Source organism: Natator depressus, chromosome 15 (genome assembly GCF_965152275.1).
Source record: "Natator depressus isolate rNatDep1 chromosome 15, rNatDep2.hap1, whole genome shotgun sequence".
Lineage (NCBI taxonomy): Eukaryota > Metazoa > Chordata > Testudines > Cheloniidae > Natator > Natator depressus.
Genome location: NC_134248.1, coordinates 11,462,684 through 11,485,942, shown reverse-complemented (window position 1 = coordinate 11,485,942; position 23,259 = coordinate 11,462,684). Strand labels below are relative to the sequence as shown.

Sequence of the window (23,259 nt, the reverse complement as noted above, 5' to 3'; positions counted from 1 at the left end):
ACAAGGAAAGTGCGGCTTCTTAACATCCAAGGGGAAAAAGTTTTGGATCAACTTTGATTGCCCTTTGGATAACCCATTCTGCACAGGCAACATCTTCACAGAGATATTTTTAGTGTGTGTGTGTGGCCTACACTCTCAATCACTCATCCATCAATGTTCCAGTCTACCTTTAAATAATTACACTGCCCCATACTGAGACATTAAGATGAGAGGATTCTGAAAGCTTTCTCAAACTGAAAAGGACTGCACAGAGAGACCATGTAAAAATGAGACAGAACTAGGGTATCCATTAACTCCTCACTCTCTGAGACAAGGTGAGGAAAGAAGAAACCCCTTTGTTCCTATGAACAATAGCCAAAAAAGCCTTGTGAGAAAGAGAGAAGAGTACAGGAGGCTTTGCTGTTACAGTAAGAGGTTGAGGGGAAGGTATAAAGGGATTATATGGTTACTCAGGATATATAAAAGCCTCTTGAAAAGAAAACTTAATTTGTCCCATCATACAGCAATATAAGCAGAAGAGGATCTAGAATGCCTGTTTCACTACTAATGGGCTCAGAGTTTGTGCCAACATGGAAGATAATCTGGGAGCAAGACAGAGATCAAGTTCCCAAATCTTAGTCAACATGTGAGCAGCAGACAAGAGGCATGGCAACTACTTTGCATTTTGAGACAATAAAAAAAGAACACAAAAGACAAGCGTCCAGCTGCTCATTTGCTCCTTCTTTCCAAGTCAAATAACAGCGTACCTCAAGAAAACTTGGCCACTTAGAAGACGAGAGGAATATCAACATGAACATGTTCAGAGTGATCTAAATTAATGATTGATTCCTGGATATCAGTAAATTTGATTCATACAAGGTGAACAGTACTCTGAAGACACCTGAGCTGTGACATCTGATTTCATCTTAGGACAAAGAAAGAAAAATATACTGTTTGTTGGATGAAGGGTGGCAATAAGGAAGGAAGAAAAAGTTGTAAATAATAAGTGAGGAAAGCATTAACATTGGCCTTTCCTCACCTAACAGTGCTGCTGGGGTAGTTTGTTTACTGACATACACACCATCCTCCAAGATCCAGGGAGGATTTCTCACACCACTGTGGACACAACAATACAACGTCATTTCACAGACCTGTAATGGCAGTCAGCTCTGACGCTGAGCTTCCACTCTCTGCAAACAATCCACCATTCCTCCTTCCACTCGCCAAAGGTTTTTTGCAGAATCTTCCGATCATAATGACATCTATACAGTTGAAAGATTTTGAGGATGGGAAGATTTGTAAAAATATCTTAGTCAATAAAAAAATACAGTCTCCTTTAAAATGTACCTCTCCTTTTTCCAGTATTAGCTGCTTAACCCAACCACACCTAACTGCATAACAAAACTTTACCCTTCTATACCACGTTTAATCTGAGAATCTAAAAAGTGCTTTAAGATACAATTAATTGAGCCTCACACAACCCTTGTAAATAATTACCCCTCTTTTAAAATTGAGAAACAAAATAAAGAGAGGTTAAGCGACTTGCCCAAGATCACATAGTTGGTGGCAGACCTGGGAATAGAACTCATCTCTTGAGCTATGCTCGAGCCTCGAACCATTAGACAACACTCTGCTACATTTACATCTCTAGTCAGTCTTGCTCGGTATTGGTTTGTGTGAATGTTTTTTCCAAAAGCTAACTTTTGTTTTAATTTTTAAAAGTATATTTGTCACTAATTTGGATTTCAGGTTTATATTTCTCTGAAATATACCAACTGTGCTCCGTGAAACAAATTATTCTGAATTTAAAATTCCAAAAAGGGATGATTAAAAACCTTAGATAATATTCTTTCTACATGCACCATGTGCTAACAGTGTGGCTGCTTGTCAGCCTTTAGTTGACATGTATAAAGGTTTATGAATGAGCTACTGCCTCTGAGTTTATTAACCTAGTCCTTTAGCACAAGCCATAAAGGTCTTTGCTTTTAGATCCAGAGATCCTGGGTTCAAGTCCCACAGATGACCAGGCCAGCGGACGGTGTTACATGAACATTCATGTTAATGCTCAACTAATAAAAACTCAGATGGGATGAGGTTTTGAACTAAGGAACTGGGACTCAGATGAGGGATTTCAAATAACAAGATTCTCTGTAATTAGAAATAACAATGACCAGTATATCTATTGTCCCTACCTGAGATACCTCACTTCACTTGAACATTACTCTGGGGAAATGATCATTGGCCAAAATGACATAGCTAATATTCTGAAAAATGTAAAGTTGCACTAGGTGCAAATGTGAATAATTTCCTCATGTTTCTCATCTACATATTTTTTTCATAGAGATTAGGAAAATGGAAGGATCAACCTAAGAATAAGCAAGAAAACAGAGACAGATAAGCAAACAATGGGCCCAGTCTTGCAGTCCTTGTTCACGGGAAGAATCCCACCGAGTTAATGGGGCTGTTCAAATGTGTAAGGACTGCAGGATCAGGATCAAAATGACCAGCCCCCCCTCAAACAAACAACAAAAAATCCCATATATTACAATTCAAAGCTACCTACCCCATCAAACCAAGCTGCTAAGCCATTCCAAGCACTCAAGCAGGAAAAAATGAAAGAGCCATAGGTTATTCTTTCAGATTGGCTGAATTGTTAAAACAACAGGAGGGTGGTGAACCAGGGCAACGTGGGATTTGGGCAGACCTGGCACTATCAGTGGGGCAAAAGAGACATTTTGTTCCCCCAAATGATCTTCAAGGAGCCCCAAATGATTGTCAGAAAGGCCAAAATATGTACAATATGTACGTACAGCCTTCATCCTTTATTTAAATTATAAATCATAGCAAAATACTGACACAGTAGCCAAATTTCACTTTTTAAAACTCTTAGATCCCTGGAAAGTCTTGGATTTTAACTACCTCCTTGAAAGGTTGTTCACTTTTTAAATTACAACATTCAAAGGCCCAAAAATACCCTCCCCTAATAATGTGACCCTAGATCTGGTCCTGGATTTGGGAACAATATTTTTTAAATTTAAAATAAAGTTATTTTGGTTTAATTTAGCTGGCTGAGCTCTAGATTTCAAAAAGGGCATTTTCATTCATTTACCAGACTTCTTAAACTGGATCTGCACATTGCCAAAGCAAGTAATGCACGCCCAATATGTGGGAGGAAGAGGGGAAGAGTACTATTCTGGCTCACAGAACAATTCGTGTTCACCAGCTAATACAGTCTTGGTAAGAATTTATATTCCTCATACTGGAATCAAATGGGATGACTTGGGGCCTGATCTAACTCATACTGAAGTCAATGCAAGTCTTCCACTGTCTTCAATAGGAACTGGATTATGCCTGTAGAGCAGGGGTGGGCAAACTTTTTGGCCTGAGGGCCACATCGGGTTTCCAAAATTGTATGGAGGGTTGGTTAGGGGAGGCTATGTCTCCCCAAACAGCCAGGCGTGGCCTGGCCCCCACCTCCTATCCGACCCCCGCCCGCTTCTCACCACGACGGCTCCCCTGGGACTCCTGCCCCATCCAACCTCCCCACCCCCTGACCACCCTCCCCCAACTCCCCTGCCCTCTATCCAACCCCCCCCGGCTCCCTGTCCCCTTATCACGCTGCTTGGAGCACTGGTGGCTGGCGGCACTACAGCCGCGCCGCCCAGAGCACTGGGTCAGGCTGCGGCTCTGCAACTGCACTGCCCGGCAGCCCAGAGTGCTGCGCCAATGGCATGGCGTGCTGAAGCTGCGGGGGAGGAGGAACAGCAGGGGAGGGGCCGGGGACCAGCCTCCTGGGCCAGGAGCTCAGGGGCCGGGCAGGAGGGTCCCACGGGCCGGATGTGGCCCACGGGCTGTAGTTTGCCCACCTCTGCCCTACAGCAAGGACAAGCAAGAGTGGACACACAAATTAAAGCAAAATAGGAAGAAATTCCAAACAAGAGTGTTACTTTTTCAGTAGTGATTTAAAACCAAATTTCAGAAGCTCTATTGCTGTAGCAGTTCAAAGATCAAATATGCAAAGCATTTGTGAATACACATCAAGAATAACCTTGTATACTGCAGGATGAAGTGAACTAAATGATCTATTGGGTCTTTCCCACCTTTACTGTTTATAATATTATAATTTTAAAAAACATACAATGAAAATCAAAGGCCAAATTCTACTCTCAGTTTTACTGGTGTAAATCCCGCAAATCTGCACTGAAACCAGTGCAATTTCTCTGGATTTACAGTTAAAGTAAAATTTGGCCACAGTTATTTAAGAATAATATTCAGAGACAGGTTTCAGAGTAGAATAAATTGGTTAGTCTCTAAGGTGCCACAAGTACTCCTATTCAGAGACAGGATCTCAAATAATTTCAGAAGGCGTCTGCAAATATTTTCCTGCAAAGCAGGTATCCCTTTGCCTAGCCATACAAATGCTCAGCCATGTCAAGGCAGAATCTTACTACTTGGAGCTTCAATTACCTGGCTTTGGAAGGAAGAATTTGTCCAAAAGTCTTTTTCACCCACAAATAGAGGAACTTCCTGGCCAGATGCCTGGAAGACAAACATAGGTTAGTTGCCTTTCTGCATGTTTGTACTCAATCTCTTAATTTCCAGGCAATGGTTTTGAAGACTCAGAAGCTTGATACATAATAACTACAATACACAACACTAAGGTCCCAATCCTGCACAGACTTACACACATATTTAACTTTAACCATGTAAGTTGTTCCATTAACTTAGGCATGTGTATGGGACACGCTTAGCTGGGAAATCCATGTAGACAAGATGTCTCCTCTGGAATCTATTACACCTAATGATACTAAATAACAATGATGGTTGCTTAATTGGGATGCCGTCGGATGATTTAATGGAGCTTAGGCCCTTCTGTGTTTCATTCGCATGGTGACTCTATCTGATCCCATAACAGAATGGCTTTTTCTAAACAATTTGTAGAGTGGGTCTTAGATCATAGAACTAAGAGCTAAAATGCCTGGCTAGATTCCTGTATTTATATTCTATTCATATGCATCTTATTCACTACTAGTTATTTACATTTTCCTACAAGAGGAATAGCAAAAGATATCAAACGTCTCATAAAGCAAACCATTCAAAATACAGAATCAGCCACAGTGAGGAGGACACTCATAGTACTACTTTGTATTTAGTGAGCACCTTTCCTCTGGAAATCAAAAATAGTGGGTATTATTAGTCCTATTTAACAGATGCAGAAACTGAGCCACAAAAAGGATAACTGACTTTCCCAAGGTCACTTAGCAAATCAATGGCAAATATGAGAGTAAAACCCAGGTCTCATGACTTCCAGTCCCCTGCTCCAACCACTAGAAAATGCTCCCTTCCGTAGTAGGATTAAAAAACCAAAGCATACAGAGCACAGCTTTCACTATCACCTGATACGGAGTTCTTTTAACCTCCCACCTCGGTTCCAGGTGTAGGTGACCTGATACGGAACCTGATGACTCCCATTCCAACACTGATTCCCACCAGGCCGGGGAGTAACAGATCGTCCAAATGTATGGACTTTGCTAGTATGCAATTTCTGGGCTGCATCTCTCTGGAAAGATCTTAAACTTAAAAGGAAAGAGACAAAGAAATATCACTTGTAAGGTCAGATTCACAGTTAGCAGACATTAATGTCTATGTGACCTCATCCATATAAAAGTATCACACTAAAATCACATATAAAGTTAACACCTGCAGACAGTATTTTTAAAAGTTTCATGTGATTCATTTTCATGCTCAGTAAATGGTCTCCTGAAATTTCTCAGTCATTCCCCAAAAGTTGCAGTAACACATGGTGATGGGAGCACAGTGGTCCAAGTGCAATCATCCCATTCATATTTCTTCTTTCTTTAAAAGGTGACATGGAAAAGAAAGAACGTTGGTTTGTGTTCTCTTTCACTTTGTTAATATTTATAAAGTCCTGAAACTTTTGTTCAGGTGTATTTAAACTTGTTGTTCTGCTTATTTTTTACCTTCAGAATAATAACAACAACATTACCACCTACTACTTTCTATTTTTGCTGAAAGATTCCTACTAGAGTACTAAAGTGGGAGCTTTCTCAACCTTCAGTTAAAGGGCAAGAAGCATTTAATCTTTCACAAAAAGATCCTTTCTCCTAGCTGTGCGCAGATATGAGAGTTAAATATGCTTTTCTTAAATAATTAAATAAATAATAATAGTAGTTTTAAGAAATCTGACTAAAAATGCCTTCCTGTCTCTTGGTACTTGTGATGTCACAGTCCTATTAATTCTCCAGTGTTCCATATAGTCTTACAGAAAAGATGGTGCAGATGAGCCCTGAATTGAAAAACAAGCAGGGAAAAAATGAACTTTTCTGAAAAAAAAAATCTTTCAGGCCTTTATTGATCATAAAGAAGCCAAACTAGGCAAAACATTTTTTCCCCTTTGTGGGTCATCTTTAAACAGTCTGTCTCAGTCAAAGTGCAGTTCCATTCTGAAAAGTGACTTTAAAAATGTTGTTATGGGATTCCATGTTTAACATTCCTGATTGACTTTATGATAACAACCACAATTTAAGACCAGCTACAACTTGTTGAACCAGTTGCATCCAAGTTTCCTTCCCAGAAGCAAACACCACCGCCACCCTCCAGATTTGAACATTAGAACCATAAACACATTCCTGAGCTCCCCAATAGGCAACAGAGGCTTCATCTATACAAATAAAGTGGAATAACTTTTGAACAGATGTCTATAAAACATTGTTAATAGCATCTTCTGAGTAAAATACACAGGTAACACAACTTTTATTTAGATCCAATGGAGTTGGATTGATATAAAAACAAAATAATATAACTGCATCCTTTAACATGGGAGTGCCTATCCACCATTCCTCACCTGCCCTTGGACTTTTTCTCCATCTTTCCTCCAATCTTGGGTCCTCTATAATCAAATCCACTACTCTTTCTGCACTGGAATCTCATGTGTTAGCAGTCAAACACCTTTGGACAATATATAAGAATTATTTTGAGTTATTTTTGGTGAATCAGTGGTGCTCATATGACAAGTACATTTTGTATAATCTCTCAGGTGCACCCCAACCACTTCTCACGCAAACTCACCTGAATAAAATAGTATACAAAACTTCTAGATGTTCAGTCAGTCAGAACGATGGACTGCTGAACATTCACAACCCTCTGATTTTATAAAGTTGATTTCAATGGGTTTATTTAGTGAATAAAAGTCCAAATATCATGATAAGGTCCTATATATGCATTTCTAATGTGCCCATCTCCATGTGCTCAACAGACTGGTTTAGTCAAATAATGCAATTGGACTGTTAGAATTTTTAGTGACACCTGGTCCATATGTATCAATATCACAAACAATTTGATATATTTTGTTGATTGCCCCATACACAAAGGAACTGAAAAATAAGAAGCATGAAAGAACTTGACAGCTGGATATAAAAAGAGCAGTCTGATTGGCTGATAGGGATGTCAGACCATATTGATAATGCCCAATAAGTACACAAGTCTAATTTGTTTTCTTTATAATAATAAGCTGCATTTCTTAATACAATGAATTTATAGAGGACTACTCTGTTTCTCAGGTGATTAAAGTCAAGGAGCCTTTGGATTTGTACTTTAAAGAACCATCAAATCATGCCAGACACATAATACTTATTGCTCTTTGAAAAGACGACTTTCTTAAAACAGAGCAAATGATCTTTGCTGCAGACTATTAGCTTGCAAAATGTAGCTTAATTTTTTTTTTTGGGGGGGGGGGGGGCGCGTCCTTAGAATAGGCTCTTTGTTTGCTGTTGCTTTTTTGCAATACAAATTTCAAAGCTAATTTTGCCCAGTTTTGATTAACAGAAAAATACCTCCCAGATTGTGACCTTTTATTTCAAATTTTAACTTACAAGGAATAGTGTATGCTAAGTTTATAGCATACATACCCCATGGCAATCAACAGTTATGATGAAACACTGAGACACCCTAATGATAACATCAGTCAAGATTACTTAACTCTTGAGACAACAAGGGCTGTCTAAATAGAACTGCTGCTGTATAACCAAATCCTGGTATTTATATGAACCTAGGTCCCAATACCTAGACATACTAGTTATGAGCCAAGATACAAGGAAATAGATAACAGGTGAAACTGCCTCAAACACAAATGAAGAAAATGGAATACCAAATACAACCCCTGATCCTGTAACGAACTCTGTGCAAGTGGACCCCTAGCCAGCACAGAGTCTGACTAAAATTAATTTGGATCTGAAGACGCAGGGATCTGTCTCCACAGAGCACACTGTAGCATTAGGATCCAAAAGAAAAGTTTCTCTGAGCAAGGCATGAAAGACTGGAATGAAAGGGACATTAAGGCCTCAATTCCGCAAAGTGATATGAGTGAAGATGTACCCCTGTGCCAATGGAGAGAGTCACTGAAGTCAATGGGGCTCTGCCCACAGTAAACTCCTTGTGGGATCAGGGCTGAAGAATCTAAATATACTCATTTTCAATCAAACTTTCATATATGTTCATGTATATGCTACGGTGTTTATATATATATATATATATATATATATATATAAAAACACACACACACATACTACAGAACTACATGGTAATGATCCAAACCCTTGCAATAAACACAATTAAGATGTTATGTTTGGGATCCTGGCTGTAACATAATAATCGTAACCTATCTACTATGAAAATATTTGTATTGTGCTGGTCTCTGTGGTGTTTGTACTTTCCCTATTTAAAGGGCTGTAAAACATTAATAACAAAACTAGTCTAATGCTTTATATTGACCAGACAGTTCTTGGGAAGGGCAACTTCTCACTTTGAATTCCAATCCCATTCCATTTGTGAGAGTTCACAAATCCTCTGGAAACTCTATTTCCGCTGGCACTACAGGGAAGTGTCATAGATTCAAAACAATCCTGTTAATATGGCAGACAATCCCTGGGAGTCCGGATTCCTCTGGCACAGCATCTAGCATTAGAACCCCCTCACTCTCATTTGCCTTTCCCTTTTCATACCCAGAAAAGGATCTGAAAAGTGGGAGAAGGGAAGGTCATGGCTTCACAGCCCAAGCTCAGCCCTCCTGTATCCCCTCAGCTGCTTTTAGGAGTAACCAGGAACACTTGTGGGGCCCCTACGTTTTACAGGAGACCGTGTGCAGACTCAGCAGTTCACAGGATGGCTAGACTCCCCAGTCACAAGGCAGGACAACGGAGGCGGAGTACAACTTACAGTCCCATAACCCACTCCTCCAGTAGCAGGACCAGGATTACCTTGACAGGGAACCAACTTGCTGCTCGATCCACCTGTCTTCCAGCAGGAGACTGAGTTATACAGGGAGGTTGACTCACTGTCCGAGACCCATCCCCCACAACTGTGGGACAATGGGACGGGGGGGGGGGCCCACTCACTGCCCTAGAGCCACCCCCACACACACAGCTGTAGGCCCAGGGGGGCAATTCACTGCCCTAGAGGCCCCCACACACACACAGCTGTAGGACCGGGAGGGGGGCAACTCACTGCCCTAGAGCCGCCACCACCCCCCCACACACAGATATAGGACCGGGAGGGCGGTCAAACCACTGCCCTAGACCCCAGGCTGTGTAACCAGGGAGACAATTCACGGCCGGACCCCACCCCCCACCAGTGAGGCAACTCGTATCTCTCGCAGCAGACACCGGGCGGAACCGGGACCAAGCCGTGTCCCAGCGGCTCCTCCCGCGCAGTCCCCAGCTCAGCCTCCAGGCCCGCCCGGCACACCGCCTCTATCACCATGGAGACGAGCAGCAGCAGGACCCCAGCCCGTATCTCTGAGCGATGCGGCCCCGCAGCGGCCTCTAGCGCCTGGGAGGGGAATGGGCGAGAAGGAAACGCAGCCAAGCCCCATCATGTCCCCTTTGCCTCCTCAGTGCGTGCCAGCTCCCACACGGCTATTTGGTATGTGAATGATAAGGCCCAGCAGCCACGGGGCAAAGGACATGATCTTAAACACCCACCCACGTCCTGCTCCGAGTAACCTCAAACAATCCCATGGCACATTCTCTGGGAACACCACTCAGAGCATGTCCCCTCTCCAGCCCCAATCCAGCAGCAGGTTAGGGGTGCTACATGTAGCCAGCAAATAGCACTTAGATCTCTTCACCTTCAGCACTAGGTGAACTGATCCTTACAACACATCTGCAGACCTAACCATTATCCCTCTTTACCTCAGATACAGAGAGACAAGGTCATACAATCAGCCAATGGCAGAGTTGGGAGAGAACACGTGACTAAAATGTTCTAGGGACTTTGGGGGTGAAAACTGCTATACTAATGTAAGCAAGTTATATTATTATTTAGTTATTAGTTATTATTGGTTTTGAGAGGGCAGGTCATTTTGAATGACTTTCCTTGCTAATAATCTACTTCTTGTGACCAGTGTCCTTCCTTCCAAGCTTGACAATGTCCCTCTCAGACCATTTGCTAAGCTTGATCCCCAAAATGTCAAGCCCATTCATGAACCCAGAGATCCCCTGTACTTCAATACAGGCAAAATTCCACAGGGTTTCTGCCAAGAAAGAAGCCATCTGTCAGTGTCCAAATAAAGAATTTTGGGGCCCTGTGCACAGTGGCAATTGAGGGAACCCCACCTTCCCTGTCATCAGGTGGATGGGAGGACAAGGGAGGGTGTTGGAGAGCAAGCCTCCAAACACTCACCCTGCAGTGACTTCAGTCCTTTCGTGCTGGTGCAGCTCCCGACTCCTGGTTTTTTGGTTCTCTCCACAGTATGTAGGTAGGACCCTCCCCTGCCCCCTCACTGTGTGTGTGTGTGTGTCCTGAGGTGGGAGCCCTGTGCAAGTGCACTGAGTGCCTTTGGTTAATCTGGGCTCACCTTTTATAGACATCTTCATGACATCACTTTGAAACTTGCTTTTTAAGCACAAGGCATATTAAAGAATGCAGTCCTTATGCAGACAAAATTCCCATTGAAATAAATGTATCTGCATGAGAACTACAAAATCAAGTCCAAAATCAGCGTAAAAACTTGACACAGTATTGCATTGGGTTAGTCACCTTTTGCCATAACTGTAGAAAGAGGAAAATATAGTCCTTCTTATATATTGCTGTTTTATGAAGTGTATGGCTATCTCCTGTTTTCTAAGGTGTTATAAGAAGTTACAAAATAGCATTTTAGCTTAGGATGCAGGGATATTTACAAAAGCTACAGTTAAACTAAACAAGTTTGCAATCCATTTCAAAGTGTGTATCTAAAGTATTTTACAAATACAAAGTAAAAAAAAAATCCATGGATACCTGTTAGTTATCTATTCTAATAGTGTATTTGTTCCAGTCTTTCTTCCCCCATTACACATTTTTTCTTACAGAAAGCTGACTTCAGTAGAATTTCTGCTCACTGAGAAATGCAGCAGGACTCCAGTTCCTGAATCCATTGTACATTCACCATTATTTAAAAAAAAATCTAAATCTATATGCATAATAATAAATAAATCTTTGTACACAGACAGTCATTAAAGAAAACCCTGGTTAAACTGTTCTTTTTAGATGACATGATTAGTTACTTTAAAGTTCACAAAAGGTGCCAGTCTATTTGACAGCCCTGGAGAATTGTATCAGACATAATATATCTGTTGCAAACAGCTATAGTAGCAATAATGGGAAGTACCCTGATTATCCTGCCCTAATTTGTAAAATCTATCATGTCTCCCTTCTAACAAATATCCCTGATCCACTCAGTTTCAGTTTTCTCCCAACCCTAGAAGTGCTATGCGGTTCCAGATATCTGCCTCAAACCTCACATGTATTAGGCTCTGATCCTGCACTGAGAACTGCACAGCAGGTGGACCCTGATAACTGAGTGGAATCCCATGAAAGACAATGGGTCTGTGTGCAGACACAGAGTCTACCTACATAGTTTCTCAAAAGAGCCTTACTTTATAGTGGCCCTTCAAAACACTATACCCTGTAGGGCTCTTGCTTAACCCTCAAGTATGACAGTTGGAGCAGTGCTGAAGAGGTCTTCATCATGCAATAAGCTAATTAAGGTGGACAAAGAGTGGATCAGCCTGGCAAACTTACTGTACATGGAAGGTATCAAATGGTGGCCATTTTTAAATGTATGTTTAAAGATATCACTGACTTGTAATGTAAGAAATCTTTATATAATATTATTTCATTCTACAATAAAGGTTGATGTCAATGTATTATTTAATATGGACCTTCTGTTTAATTGGAAAATAGTTGAAGATATTGACTTTTGCCCCAATCCTGCAAGTTGCTCCACAAAGGCAGATCCCTGTACTTATGTAGAGTTGACTCAACAGGGCTCCTATTCTGAACAATTTTCACAACTGGGACCCTAAATGGAGTTCTGTGGACCTAGGGGGTCCACTTACCTGGAACTCAATGCAAGATCAAGGTCTCAGATGCTGTTAATTGAATGTTGTCTAAAAAAGTTCTATAAAGAGGTGTTGGAAATATATTCTCTATTTCTTGCTAATAGCATAGGTGTACCAGAAGACTGAGAATAAGAAAGATTAAGTAATACAATTCCCTGTTCTTATTTTCCTCCTGTTATGAAGACATACCAAGTTTCACTCATTTGAGAAGGGAAATGCCTCATTTTGGATTGATTTAAAGGTTAATTTTTAAAACAGGTCTTTGATGAAAAATGATTTTGTAGTGTGTATATGGGTCCCTGACAGGTGAGTACAGTGCACATGACCCTCTCCTCCCCCCCCACTCACCCCCCAAAAAACACCCCACATACAAACAACAACAAAAATAACCCTGTGCTGGAACTAAGCACTGGCCCTGCCTAATAACCCATCATTAACAGCACATTTGGGCTTGTTTTAAAATCACTACCTGGTGTAGTTGGTCTAGCAGGGAGTCAGGCTGCATGCTTGACTCCACAGCTATTTTTTTATTTTTTCAGATCAAAGGGGAACACAGAGCTGAGAAACTTGAGGTGGGACTGGACTGTCCCCTCCAATTTTCAGTCCCTCTTAAAAGCTATGTTTCTGCTTCCTAAGAGAACAGTTGTCCTGCATAGAAAATCCCTGTTCCTCTTCCCTTACCTCTGTCTCTCTGTTCTTAGGCTGCAAGCGCCGCAGGGCAGGGGCCCATCCCTTCTCTTGCGTATGAAAATCACCTAGCACTACTTACACAACATGGTAAATTGTTTACAGGCTCAACAGCATCTTTATAAATACACAACACAAGGACTCAGAGTGGTAGCCATGTTAGTCTGTATCAGCAAAAACAACAAGGAGTCCTTGTGGCACCTTAGAGACTAACAAATTTATTTGAGCATAAGCTTTCATGGGCTAAAACCCACTTCATCAGATGCATGGAGTGGAAAATACAGTAGCAGGTATATATACATAGTATATCTAAAGATGGGCATTGCCTTACCAAGTGGGGGGTCAGTGCTTATGAGACAATTCAATTAACAGTAGAATACCAAGGGAGGAAAAATCACTTTTGTAGTGGTAATGAGGGTAGCCTGTTTCAAACAGTTGACAGGAAGGTGTGAGTAACAGTAGGGGGAAATTAGTATAGAGAGCTTGAGTTCTTAGTACAAACTCACCCGTATAGGGAATCTGGAAATAAAACATCAGGAAATGATAAATGCAGGAGTCAAAAACAAACAAACAAACAAAAAAGTCCGTCAGCTTCGCTGCACATGGTCCTTAAACCATACTCCCTCCCCCGCAGCATGGGCTGGCTGGTGATAGTGCCTGAGGGGTCCTCGCAATTCGTCAAACCATCCGTCTCCTATGGATATGTCTACAAAAAAATCAGTACTAGGCCGTGATTCACTTTTGAAGTTCGCTATAAAGAGGCGAGGAGGCGCCATACGGCGGGAGGCTGTGCTTTTCAGTCAGGCATTACAGCCGAGAGCCCCCGAGCCGGGCGAGCGGGCCGCGCCTGCGCGGTGGCTATTAAAGGAGTGAGCGGTGGGCGCTAGAAAGCCCCGGTTACGGTGGCTGAGGAGAGACAAAGTGCGAGAGTCGGGCAAATCGGGAGAGGGCGCGTGAGCGAGCGAGCTGGAGAAGGGAACGGAGAACAGTGGGGGAGTAGCGGCGGCGCGAGCCGGGGGCGGGCAAGCGGCCGGGCGGGGAGGGAGCCGTGTGCGGCGAGCGCGGCGCGGGGCGCTGCTGGGGGGGAGGGGAGAGAAGCCGGTCACTAGGGCTAAGTAACGCCGCGGGCGGCGGCAAGGCCTTGTGTGGAGCTGAGCGTTCTGGAGGGGACCTCGTCTTCTGTACAGTGAGTATTCTCTTGGCCGGGGCTGGGGCCGCCTGCCGCCAGGTGAGGCGTTACCTGCCGCTCGGTACCGGTTTGTTGGTGGCTGGGCCTAGTAAGACCGGGGCGGCCCTGGGTCCTCTTTTCCCCGTCCCCATCCCGGACGAGGGCCTCCTATCGCGGTGTGAGTCAGGTCACCCATGGGGCAGGTGGAGAGGGCGGGGGGGCTGCTCTGTCTCGTCTTGCCAGACATGAGCCTGGAGCCCTCTCTCTGCCTTGTCAGCTGTCTAGGCTTGCCCACAGCCCCTTATTATGAGGGGCAGCCCCTATATTTTCCTCTCTGTACAATAAGAGCATTGCAAAAAGCAGCAAGAAGTGTCTCTGAATATAAGTGGTGTTCACAACAATACCGATTATGATAATATCGGGAAGAGAGGTGGGGTAGGGGTGCTAAGAAAACTGGTCTGTATTTTTGAAATAGTGTTGGCAACCATACTGAAACAGTGGCACTGGCTCTCTGTGTAGGGCTCTGTTGGCTCTGCAAGCCATGGCTTGGAGGCCCAGGCCCCTCCATGGTATGCATGTGTGTCTACTGTCCTGCATACCACAAAATGCGGTGCAAGTGGCTGTCATGGCCAGGTTGCATAGGCATCTAGGACTTCCCTGCCTGAGGGAGAGGGCTTCCTATCCAGTCTGTCTTTTTCATTTTACAAACTTCCCTTCTGTACTCTAGTTCTGTCCCTGTAATCTCTGTGTTAAAGCTGCTTAAGAGCTGGGTCTCTGAATTACAAAGGAGTCTAGGCTCCTATGATTCATTAAAATATTTTGTTCTAGAGCTGTTAGTTAAGATATTTTACAACCAGTTACAGTTTGGAGGCACAAAACAGCCAGCACATCAAACAGTAAAAATATCTTTTGTGCAATGTAATTTCTTACGTTAAATGTAAATTGATGACTGTTCCATGGGTGGTAAGGAAGGTGTACACCATAAAGCCTTCAGCTGTGTTGTCTATTTTATTAACGTAATTCTTTTTTAATCAGGTCCATAGTCAAGGCTTTCAAGTAGCCATGGATAAGAGAGGGGCTATAGCAGAAATTGAAAATGGGGACACTTTCCTTGACTTGAACAGAATAACAGTAAAATCTCATCGTTACACAAAAGTAAGCTAACCTTTTTCTTTAAAAATTGTATGAATTCAGTGTTTATGAAACACTTAAATGGATTTAAACTGATCAATTTCAGGAGGAAAAAAAAGTCCTACTTTCCTCCTCCTCCTTGTCCAGAGTAGGATTTGAAGGTGTGTTATAGCTATATATTAGCTAGCATCTTTTAAACGTCTACTGTAAACAAGGAATGCTGTCTTAAATGGACACCATCACCTCACTGTAGTATCTGTGCCCCACAACATGTGCTAAACTGACCAAGTTGAAGCCTATGCTTGCCCTCCACTATGCTTTTAAAATGTGTTGGCAAATGTGATGGATAACATGTCTTAAATTCTCGTCTGGTCATGGTCCAAATAGACATCATACCAAACATGGAGGAGAGTCCTTCTAGGAGGAAGGATAGTATAGTCTGCTTGGAATGTTTAGTTCTCATGTGGATAGCTGTATCAAACTTGGCTTGTAAATACATAAACTATACTCAGATGCCTTGTGCAGTGAATGCAGTTTCAGAACTTATGAAGTGAGTTCAGTTGTGAAGCAGGGGAAAGCTGAGGCCCTACATAAGACACGAACAGATATTTAATTTTGGAAGAAACTTTCAAGTATTGACACTGTCTAGATATGGCTTAAGCTTTATAGTTCTCACCATACTCTTATTGGTTCATGCACTTGCAAACTATCCAATTCTTATATATTGGAGAAACTGGTAGCCCACTTCTGCTAATGTTGGTATTCTGCATTGGCAGCATTACTGAAACTGTTTGCTTCACTGTGGGAAGACATGAGGAAACTCTTTTGTTTGCTGTGGTGATTAGGATTTAATCATGTTTGGTGCTGTGCAAACAGATTAAAAAGATTGTTCCTGCCCTGGAGAGTTTACAATCTGAATATAAGACAAAGCCCAAAAAGTGGGCTTAATAAATAAAAGGATGCAGTTAGAGGAGAATGCAGTTACATAAGCTAGGTAGTATATGATGTGAGTTGATTCCATTACTCTCTTGAAAGTATGTCTCTATTTTAAGAAATAGACTTTTATTAATCTCTAAGGTTTTTGCAAGTTTGCTCATCTCCGTTAAATGAAATCCTAGCTTCATTCAACATGCCTTCTAACACTGACTCAAAACCTATTTTTATAGATATATTTAAAAAAAAAAATAGGAACTAGCAAGATGTGTACAAAGAGATCCTTGCTTTTTGTAAGACCTGGGCTCCTTTTACCCTCTATCTGTATTGGTTTTACTTGTCTGCAGATCACTGTGCTCTGTTATGTATAATATGTTGTCATTCTTTCCCATGATACAATTAACTTCAAGTGAGGGACTGAATTGTTGGGATGAGGCAGGGTTATCGGTGGCTTTACAGCAGTAATGACTTGTCAACTGCCAAAACAATTTTTTGGAGCACAGAGGTGCAATTAAGCTGCTTAATCTTGTGCATGTCTTCCCTTCAATCTTTAGTTCTGCCACTGTGCCCAGTCCCCTTTGGTATTAGGTTTCTCAGTAGTTTGAGATGGCCGGTGGCGGGGGGGGAAATGTAAAGTATAGCAGTTTTCCCTAAGACTGAGTACTGTATGTAGCTTCCTTCAGATTCTGGTAGATGCATATCATTTGTTTGGCCTGAGGTGGCTGATAGTCAACGAGGTACATCTTGCCCAAAAGCTAAATGGGTGCCTCTGCCTTGCTCCCAGTTCCTACTGGCATGGGGAAACAAAGATCCAAGCTTGGTCCTCAATCCTGATGTGTGGGACCTAGACTACTAATGCCCTGGAGTTTCACTCCTCTGCCTCAGGAGTGTGCTACCACTGCTTCTGTGTTCCCTGAACCAACAATAGTAATGATATGTCTGTGCCCCTAATTTTGATCAGGATGCAGTTGTTAAACTAATGGCAGGATACTTGTAGTCTCACTCAACTGACACTGCAGTTTTAGTGGCAATTGACATCTGTCCTTAGGTTAACATTTCTTGTAATTTCCTCACTTTGTGAGTTTTTTTTAAAAGGGTTATCTGTTCTCCTAAGTAAAAGGATTTGTTCTAGGGTTTAGCTAATTACCAGAGCACCTTAAATGCATGTAAAAAACATAATATGATTCAAGTCACCAGATTCCAAACTAGTCTGAAGCACTGATGGTCCAGAACACCTAGTGGTGGCTTGTGGAGAATGGCTATTTATTCTCCTTGTTTCCAGCTGCTAGGAGCATCGTTTAATGTGATTTTAATATCTACTGTGTAAACAGTCACTGCAGGGCTATTACATAATTACAAAGTGGGAGGGCAGTTGGTCCACACCATGGAAGCTTGCAAACCCTTTGATCTAACTTTTTTCAAAAGGTGACCAGTCTAAGTTTTAGAACTAAAATGTAGCTTTTTAGCAATATTTAACACTTACAATTTGTGTTCCAAGTGCTGTGCAGATACTAATCCTCACCATCACTAACAGAAGTGGAAGTATTATTCCCACTTCATAAATAAAGTGCATCTCAAAGGCTGCGTAGTCAGTCACTGAAAGAGCCTGGCCTAGAACACACATTCTCCTGACTAACAACCCAAGGCTCATTATTATAGCTTATGGTGTCTCATGCTTTGTCTAAACCAGTGAACTAAGTAGCTGCTTTTGAACTTTCCATTTGTAGAGAACTTGGCCAACTTACACTGTTCAGGCCTGGTCTACACTTAAAATTGAATTTTTATTTTTTGCACTCCTGAGCAACATAACTATGTTGATCTAACCTCTAGTGTAGATGCAGCTAATTCTTCCATTGACCTAGCTACTCTCACTCGGAAGTGGTGTTCCTACACTACTGGAAAAACCCCTTGTGTAGATGCAGCCTGCACCAACAGTATAGGATTATGCAGCATAGCTGTGGTGCTATATAGTTGTACATTGCTATGGATGTTACCCAGTAGGCTAGACAGTCTTTGGCTGACATCTGCTCTAGATATCAAGTCCTATATTTTGTATGATCTTGCTGCACTCAAATCTTCGTTTTTTAGGTAAATAAGGTGCAGCTTTTCAGCCCCAGGTGTGTTTTGGTATTTCTAATTTGCTTAAACTTAATAGTGGCTGTCAGATGGCTCAACGCTTTTTTTAATCCACTCATCACAAGCCTCAAACTTATAAAAGAACATAAGAATGTCCATATTGGGTCAGACCAGTGGTCCCTCTAGTATCCAGTCTTCCGCCAGTGGCCCATGTTTCATAGGGAATGAACCGAATAGGGCAATTATCAAGTGATCCATCCCCTGTTGTCCAAGCCCAGCTTTTGGTAGTCAAAGGTTTAAGGGCACCAGGGTGTGCAGTTGCATCCCTGACCATCTTGATTAATAGCTATTTATGGAGCTATGCTACATGATCTTATCAAATTATTTTTTTGAACCTAGTTACACTTTTGATCTTCACCACATCTCCTGCACTAAGTTCCCTGGGTTGACAGACTGGATTGTGTGAAGAAGCACTGAATCATTAAATGCTAGGGAGAAGTTTTCTTTTCAGGCTAGCTTGGTGCTGCATGTCCTGGCTATTGCTAGGATCCCTTTATTCTTCTGGCTCCTTCTTGCTCAGTATTATCAGTTTGTCTCCCTGATTCCTGAACAAAAACGACTCAGGAGGGAGTAGGGGTAATCAGAAACCAACACAGTCAGTGCCACAGTGATGTAAATTGCTGTCCAAAGAACTGATGCTGCTCCTTTATGCTTTAAATGGAGCAAATCAGAAAGATGATGGCTGGTCTTCTAGTTTATCTTAAAGGTAACTTCAGAAAGTGTGCTGTAGTAGATGTTTTTTATTTGAATCCTAATAGTAAAGGGGAAGACTTAAATGTGTGGCATTTATTCTACCCAATGCTGAATTATGAATAACTATTGTACAATATCCACTTATAGTATAAACAATATATCTAGAGGGGACTCCGTGCTATTTGGAGCAGGGGCAGGCAAACTTTTTGGCCCTAGGGCCACATTGGGTACAGAAATTGTATTGAGGGCTGGGTAGGGAAGGCTGGGGGAGGCTATGCCTCCCCAAATGGCGAGGCGAGGCATGGCCTGGCCCCCGCCCCCATTCCAGCCTCCCAGAACTCCCACCCAACACCCCCCGCTCCCCACTGCTGACTGCCCCCCAGGACGCCTGCATGCTATCCAAACACCTCTGCTCTCTGCCCCCTGACCATCCCCCCTGGGATGCCTGTCCCCTAACCAATTGCCCCTGCCCCCATCCAACCCTCCCTGCTCCCCCCACCCCATGTTACCTGTGGTATGGGGGAGAGGGGGGCTCAGTCCTTTTCCTGTGTGTTTCCCCTGCTCATTTGGCTGCTCTCCCTGGCAGTCAGGCAGAGCTCACTCCCTGTTTGGGCTTTTCTGCTGGGGACAGGGGCCAAGCATTGGGGGGGGGGGGCGCTGGTTTGCTCTGCTTCTGTCCCCAGTGGCAGGGCCCAGGCCCCTTGCTCCTCACCTTCTTCTCCTCCCCCCCCCCCCCCCCCCGCGCCAACTCCTCCTGACTGCGCCGCCCTGGAGCACCAGGTCTGGCAGCGCTATAGCTGTGCTGGCCAGAGCTGTAGCCACACTGCCCAGGTGCTGGGGGGGACTGTGACTGGGAGGGAGGGGTCGGGGCTAGCCTCTGCCCCGCTCACCATGCTGCCGGGGAGTTGGGCTGGCTCCTCTGCAAGCCCGTCCTGACCGCACTCCCTGGCAGGAGCTCAGGGCCCAGAGGGAAGGGTCCTGCAGGCTAGATGTGCCCCGAGGGCCATAGTTTGCCCCCCTCTGGTTTAGAGGAATGACCAGGTTTAGGTTAAGGGCTTCTGAATTTTACTCGCCGCTCTGCCTCCATTTAATCATAACATTGGGATAAAGCTTGTCTGCTTCACAAGAGTGACTAATTGTTTAGTAAATATTTTCACAGCACTTTGAACATAAAATTTGAACATAACTGTAAACCTAGCATGACAATTACTTTCCTGCCTTTTTACAATCACTGATGATACTAATATTTTCCCCAGCAGGTAAATGAGTAAACTTTTGCAAAGCTTTTTATAAAAACACTTCTGTAGTACTGTACTTGCTGTAGTCACACAAGTTTCACAACATGCTGCTACTAAGAAAATATGCGAGAACCTGGAAACAAGTTGTAGCTCCACGTGAAGGAAAGGCATCTCATGTCAACTGTAACCTTGTTTCTGGCTGAGTAAAACCATACCTCTAAGTTTAGATAGTAATCTACCCCTGTGTGACTGGAATAGTTGAAATGTGTGAAAACAGCTAAAGTTAAACATTGCAGTAATTAAACATTTGAAAAGTAATAGGCTAAAAACTTAACTTTATTTTTAGCTGGTATACAGCAGCATGACTTGAAATTTCATGTGGAAGTAATGAATACGCTGGGGAACTGCCCAGTAACTGAATGAGTAAAAATTATTTATAAATTGACTGGTGATGCACTCAGTCCGTCCTTTAGGATTTTTTAGCATTAGTTTTCTTTCAGACATTCAATGCTAAAAATCTGAAGGCAAGGATTCTTCATTCACTGTTCTCAAATGTGGTTTAGAACAGCTTTGGGATTCCAGAACATGTAGTATTTTAATTCATTGTGACACTCTCTCTCCCTTTTTTCAGAGTAAACTATCTACTTGCCAATTAGCTGTCAAAAGTTTAACTAGTAAAAAGAGCTCCTCTTGACCTCTCAGGCCATGTCGATCCTATAGCACCTATGTCAGAATAGCCCCATAGTGTTGGATGCAGCTTACACAGAGTGTATCCTGTATCGGTTCAGGATTTGTGCCATTTTTTAAATCCTTTTAATGTGCTTCAGCAGAGGGATAACTGGCCTCGAATTATTCAAGGATTTGTATCTCCTAAACACATTTCTGGTCCACTTAAAATTAAGTCTTAGTTTCCTGCAGTTAATGAAGTTTCACTACCACTGCTTCTGTCTTCATTAACTTTGAATCTGTATGTTCCAAACTCTAATTTTTTTGCATTACCATGGGATGTGAATTATTTGCTCCTAGCATCAATAGCGCATAATTGGTTTTAAAATAGCTCTGAATCCTCTGCTTCAACTCCTCACGTTAAACTCAGTTCTCTGAACAATTTGTTCAGTCAGGATCATAATGGTCAAAGGCATGGTCCCTCAAAGGATAAGCAATTTGAAAGAGTTCCCATTGGATTGGCTTGTGGCAACATTGTACAACTTAATGCTTAAATTTCTGACAATCCCTTTCAACAATCTCATTTCACTCAAGCCTGCCCCAGCATCTAGACAAAGCAGCTTGATGTTGCTCTTGATCAAACTGAATCTGTCACCAAACCAAATGTTATCCTTTGTTTGGGAATGCCATCTGCCTGATATCTGTCTAATGTTGCTTTTCTGGAATACTAAGCTATCACTTGTGTCAATAGGCAGAGAACCCTTAGTTTCCAGTGAAACTTCTAATACAGATCTGCTTTGATTCTTGATGTGTATATAGTATAACTTAAAGGTTTATGTGAAGAAACAGCACAGCAGTTGGTATTTCTACTTTGTCTTGCCTCAAATTGACACTAATAGCAAATCCTACAAGTACCCAAAATAGACCTGTTGGTAGAATCTTTCAGGTATTGTAGTAATGGTAGTTGAATTGTACTTTGAACAAAAAACAGATTAGTTAACTTCATCTATGATATTTAAATAAACCTGTATGCTTTGGAACAAGTTTTTTGCTTTCTGTTCATATCCTATCCAAGTGAGTCAGAACTAACTTGGATCTTTTCCTTTCCAGGAAGAACTCTTGAATATTAAAGAGCGTCCCCACTCTAAACAGAGGCCTTCATGTCTTTCCGAAAAATATGACAGGTATGTTCTGGTCTTAAAATAAACTTGGCTATTTTTAACTGGATACTCTTTTTTTAAAAATTCCACAAGAAAAATCCTTAAAGTACTTTTGAAACTATGCTTATCTTAAGTCCCCTACCAAGGCTTGTTTTAAGCTAATGCCTTTCAGAAAATAGATGTAGGGTGGGGTAGTCTGAGAAAAGTATCTTTAGCTCTATAGCTGGTATCTATACTACTCCTGTGTATGTTGACGTGGTGTATAAACAACACTTTTTACCAATTTCTTGGCAACATATAGCATGAGTTGTTATGGCAACTTTGATTTCTCATTTCATTCACTTTTAAGATTGAAGGCACATGAATTTCTGGCTTGAGCAAATCATTCATGGTACAAGAGGAATCTGTATAGTGGTCAGATTAGTGTCTTAACCTGCCTCATAGGCAAATGACAGAATTGTAATTGGTGTGAAAGGAAGCCCTGTTAACACAACAAGATTGGAAGAGAACAAATCTTATTCTTGGAAGATAAATTGGGGATGGAACTGTCAAGTGTGAACTTGATGTTTCATACAACTTTGCATATCTTGTGTTATCTTTATACTGATATTTGATGAACTCTTCCACATTTTGCTACCTTCATAAAGATATCTAGAATACCATGTAAATGGACCAGTTTGAGGTAGGAAACTGGATGCAGCCTCGAATTGAAAAGTCAAACACAGATCACTAGTCGGAGTGCAACCCTTCTCGCTTAAGTATTACTATAATGGATTAGTGGCTTAAAGTACATCTTGTCTTTGTTAAAGTGAGCACTTTCTTTAAAAAGGGTTTTGTAATTTTATTTTCCTAGTGACGGAGTGTGGGACCCTGAGAAATGGCATGCCTCTCTGTACCCAAGTTCAGGGCGAACCTCACCAGTGGAAGGGTTCAAAAAAGACTTGGATTCAGACCGGACTTCTCTCATGCGCAGGATAGTTGGTGAGTGCACCATTTTTTACAATATGGGGTGCTCAATAGGAACCTAGGATAGTAGCAAAATTATTTCCTCATGGTTTACAGTGGTGGTA

The 23,259-nt window shown here is 42.2% G+C and overlaps 2 protein-coding genes across 5 annotated transcripts in view; one reads left to right on the top strand and one right to left on the bottom strand.

Moving 5' to 3' along the window:
• The window catches only part of SFI1 (SFI1 centrin binding protein), a 52,838-nt gene extending 43,358 nt beyond the window's left edge, over positions 1-9,480 (bottom strand). For both annotated transcript variants that reach the window (XM_074972845.1, XM_074972846.1), the window contains exons 1-5: positions 9,255-9,480; positions 6,845-6,948; positions 5,376-5,555; positions 4,447-4,518; positions 1,131-1,241 (exon numbers count right to left, since the gene is read on the bottom strand). In XM_074972845.1, the coding sequence (XP_074828946.1) occupies positions 1,131-1,241; positions 4,447-4,518; positions 5,376-5,555; positions 6,845-6,930 (449 nt within the window). In that variant the 5' untranslated portion in view covers positions 6,931-6,948; positions 9,255-9,480. The remainder of the gene's footprint in view (positions 1-1,130; positions 1,242-4,446; positions 4,519-5,375; positions 5,556-6,844; positions 6,949-9,254) is intronic.
• A 4,677-nt stretch (positions 9,481-14,157) lies between these two features.
• EIF4ENIF1 (eukaryotic translation initiation factor 4E nuclear import factor 1) overlaps positions 14,158-23,259 on the top strand; it is a 36,197-nt gene continuing 27,095 nt past the window's right edge. For all 3 annotated transcript variants that reach the window (XM_074973088.1, XM_074973086.1, XM_074973087.1), the window contains exons 1-4: positions 14,158-14,250; positions 15,268-15,387; positions 22,140-22,213; positions 23,043-23,170. In XM_074973088.1, coding sequence (XP_074829189.1) covers positions 15,295-15,387; positions 22,140-22,213; positions 23,043-23,170 — 295 coding nt within the window. In that variant the 5' untranslated portion in view covers positions 14,158-14,250; positions 15,268-15,294. The remainder of the gene's footprint in view (positions 14,251-15,267; positions 15,388-22,139; positions 22,214-23,042; positions 23,171-23,259) is intronic.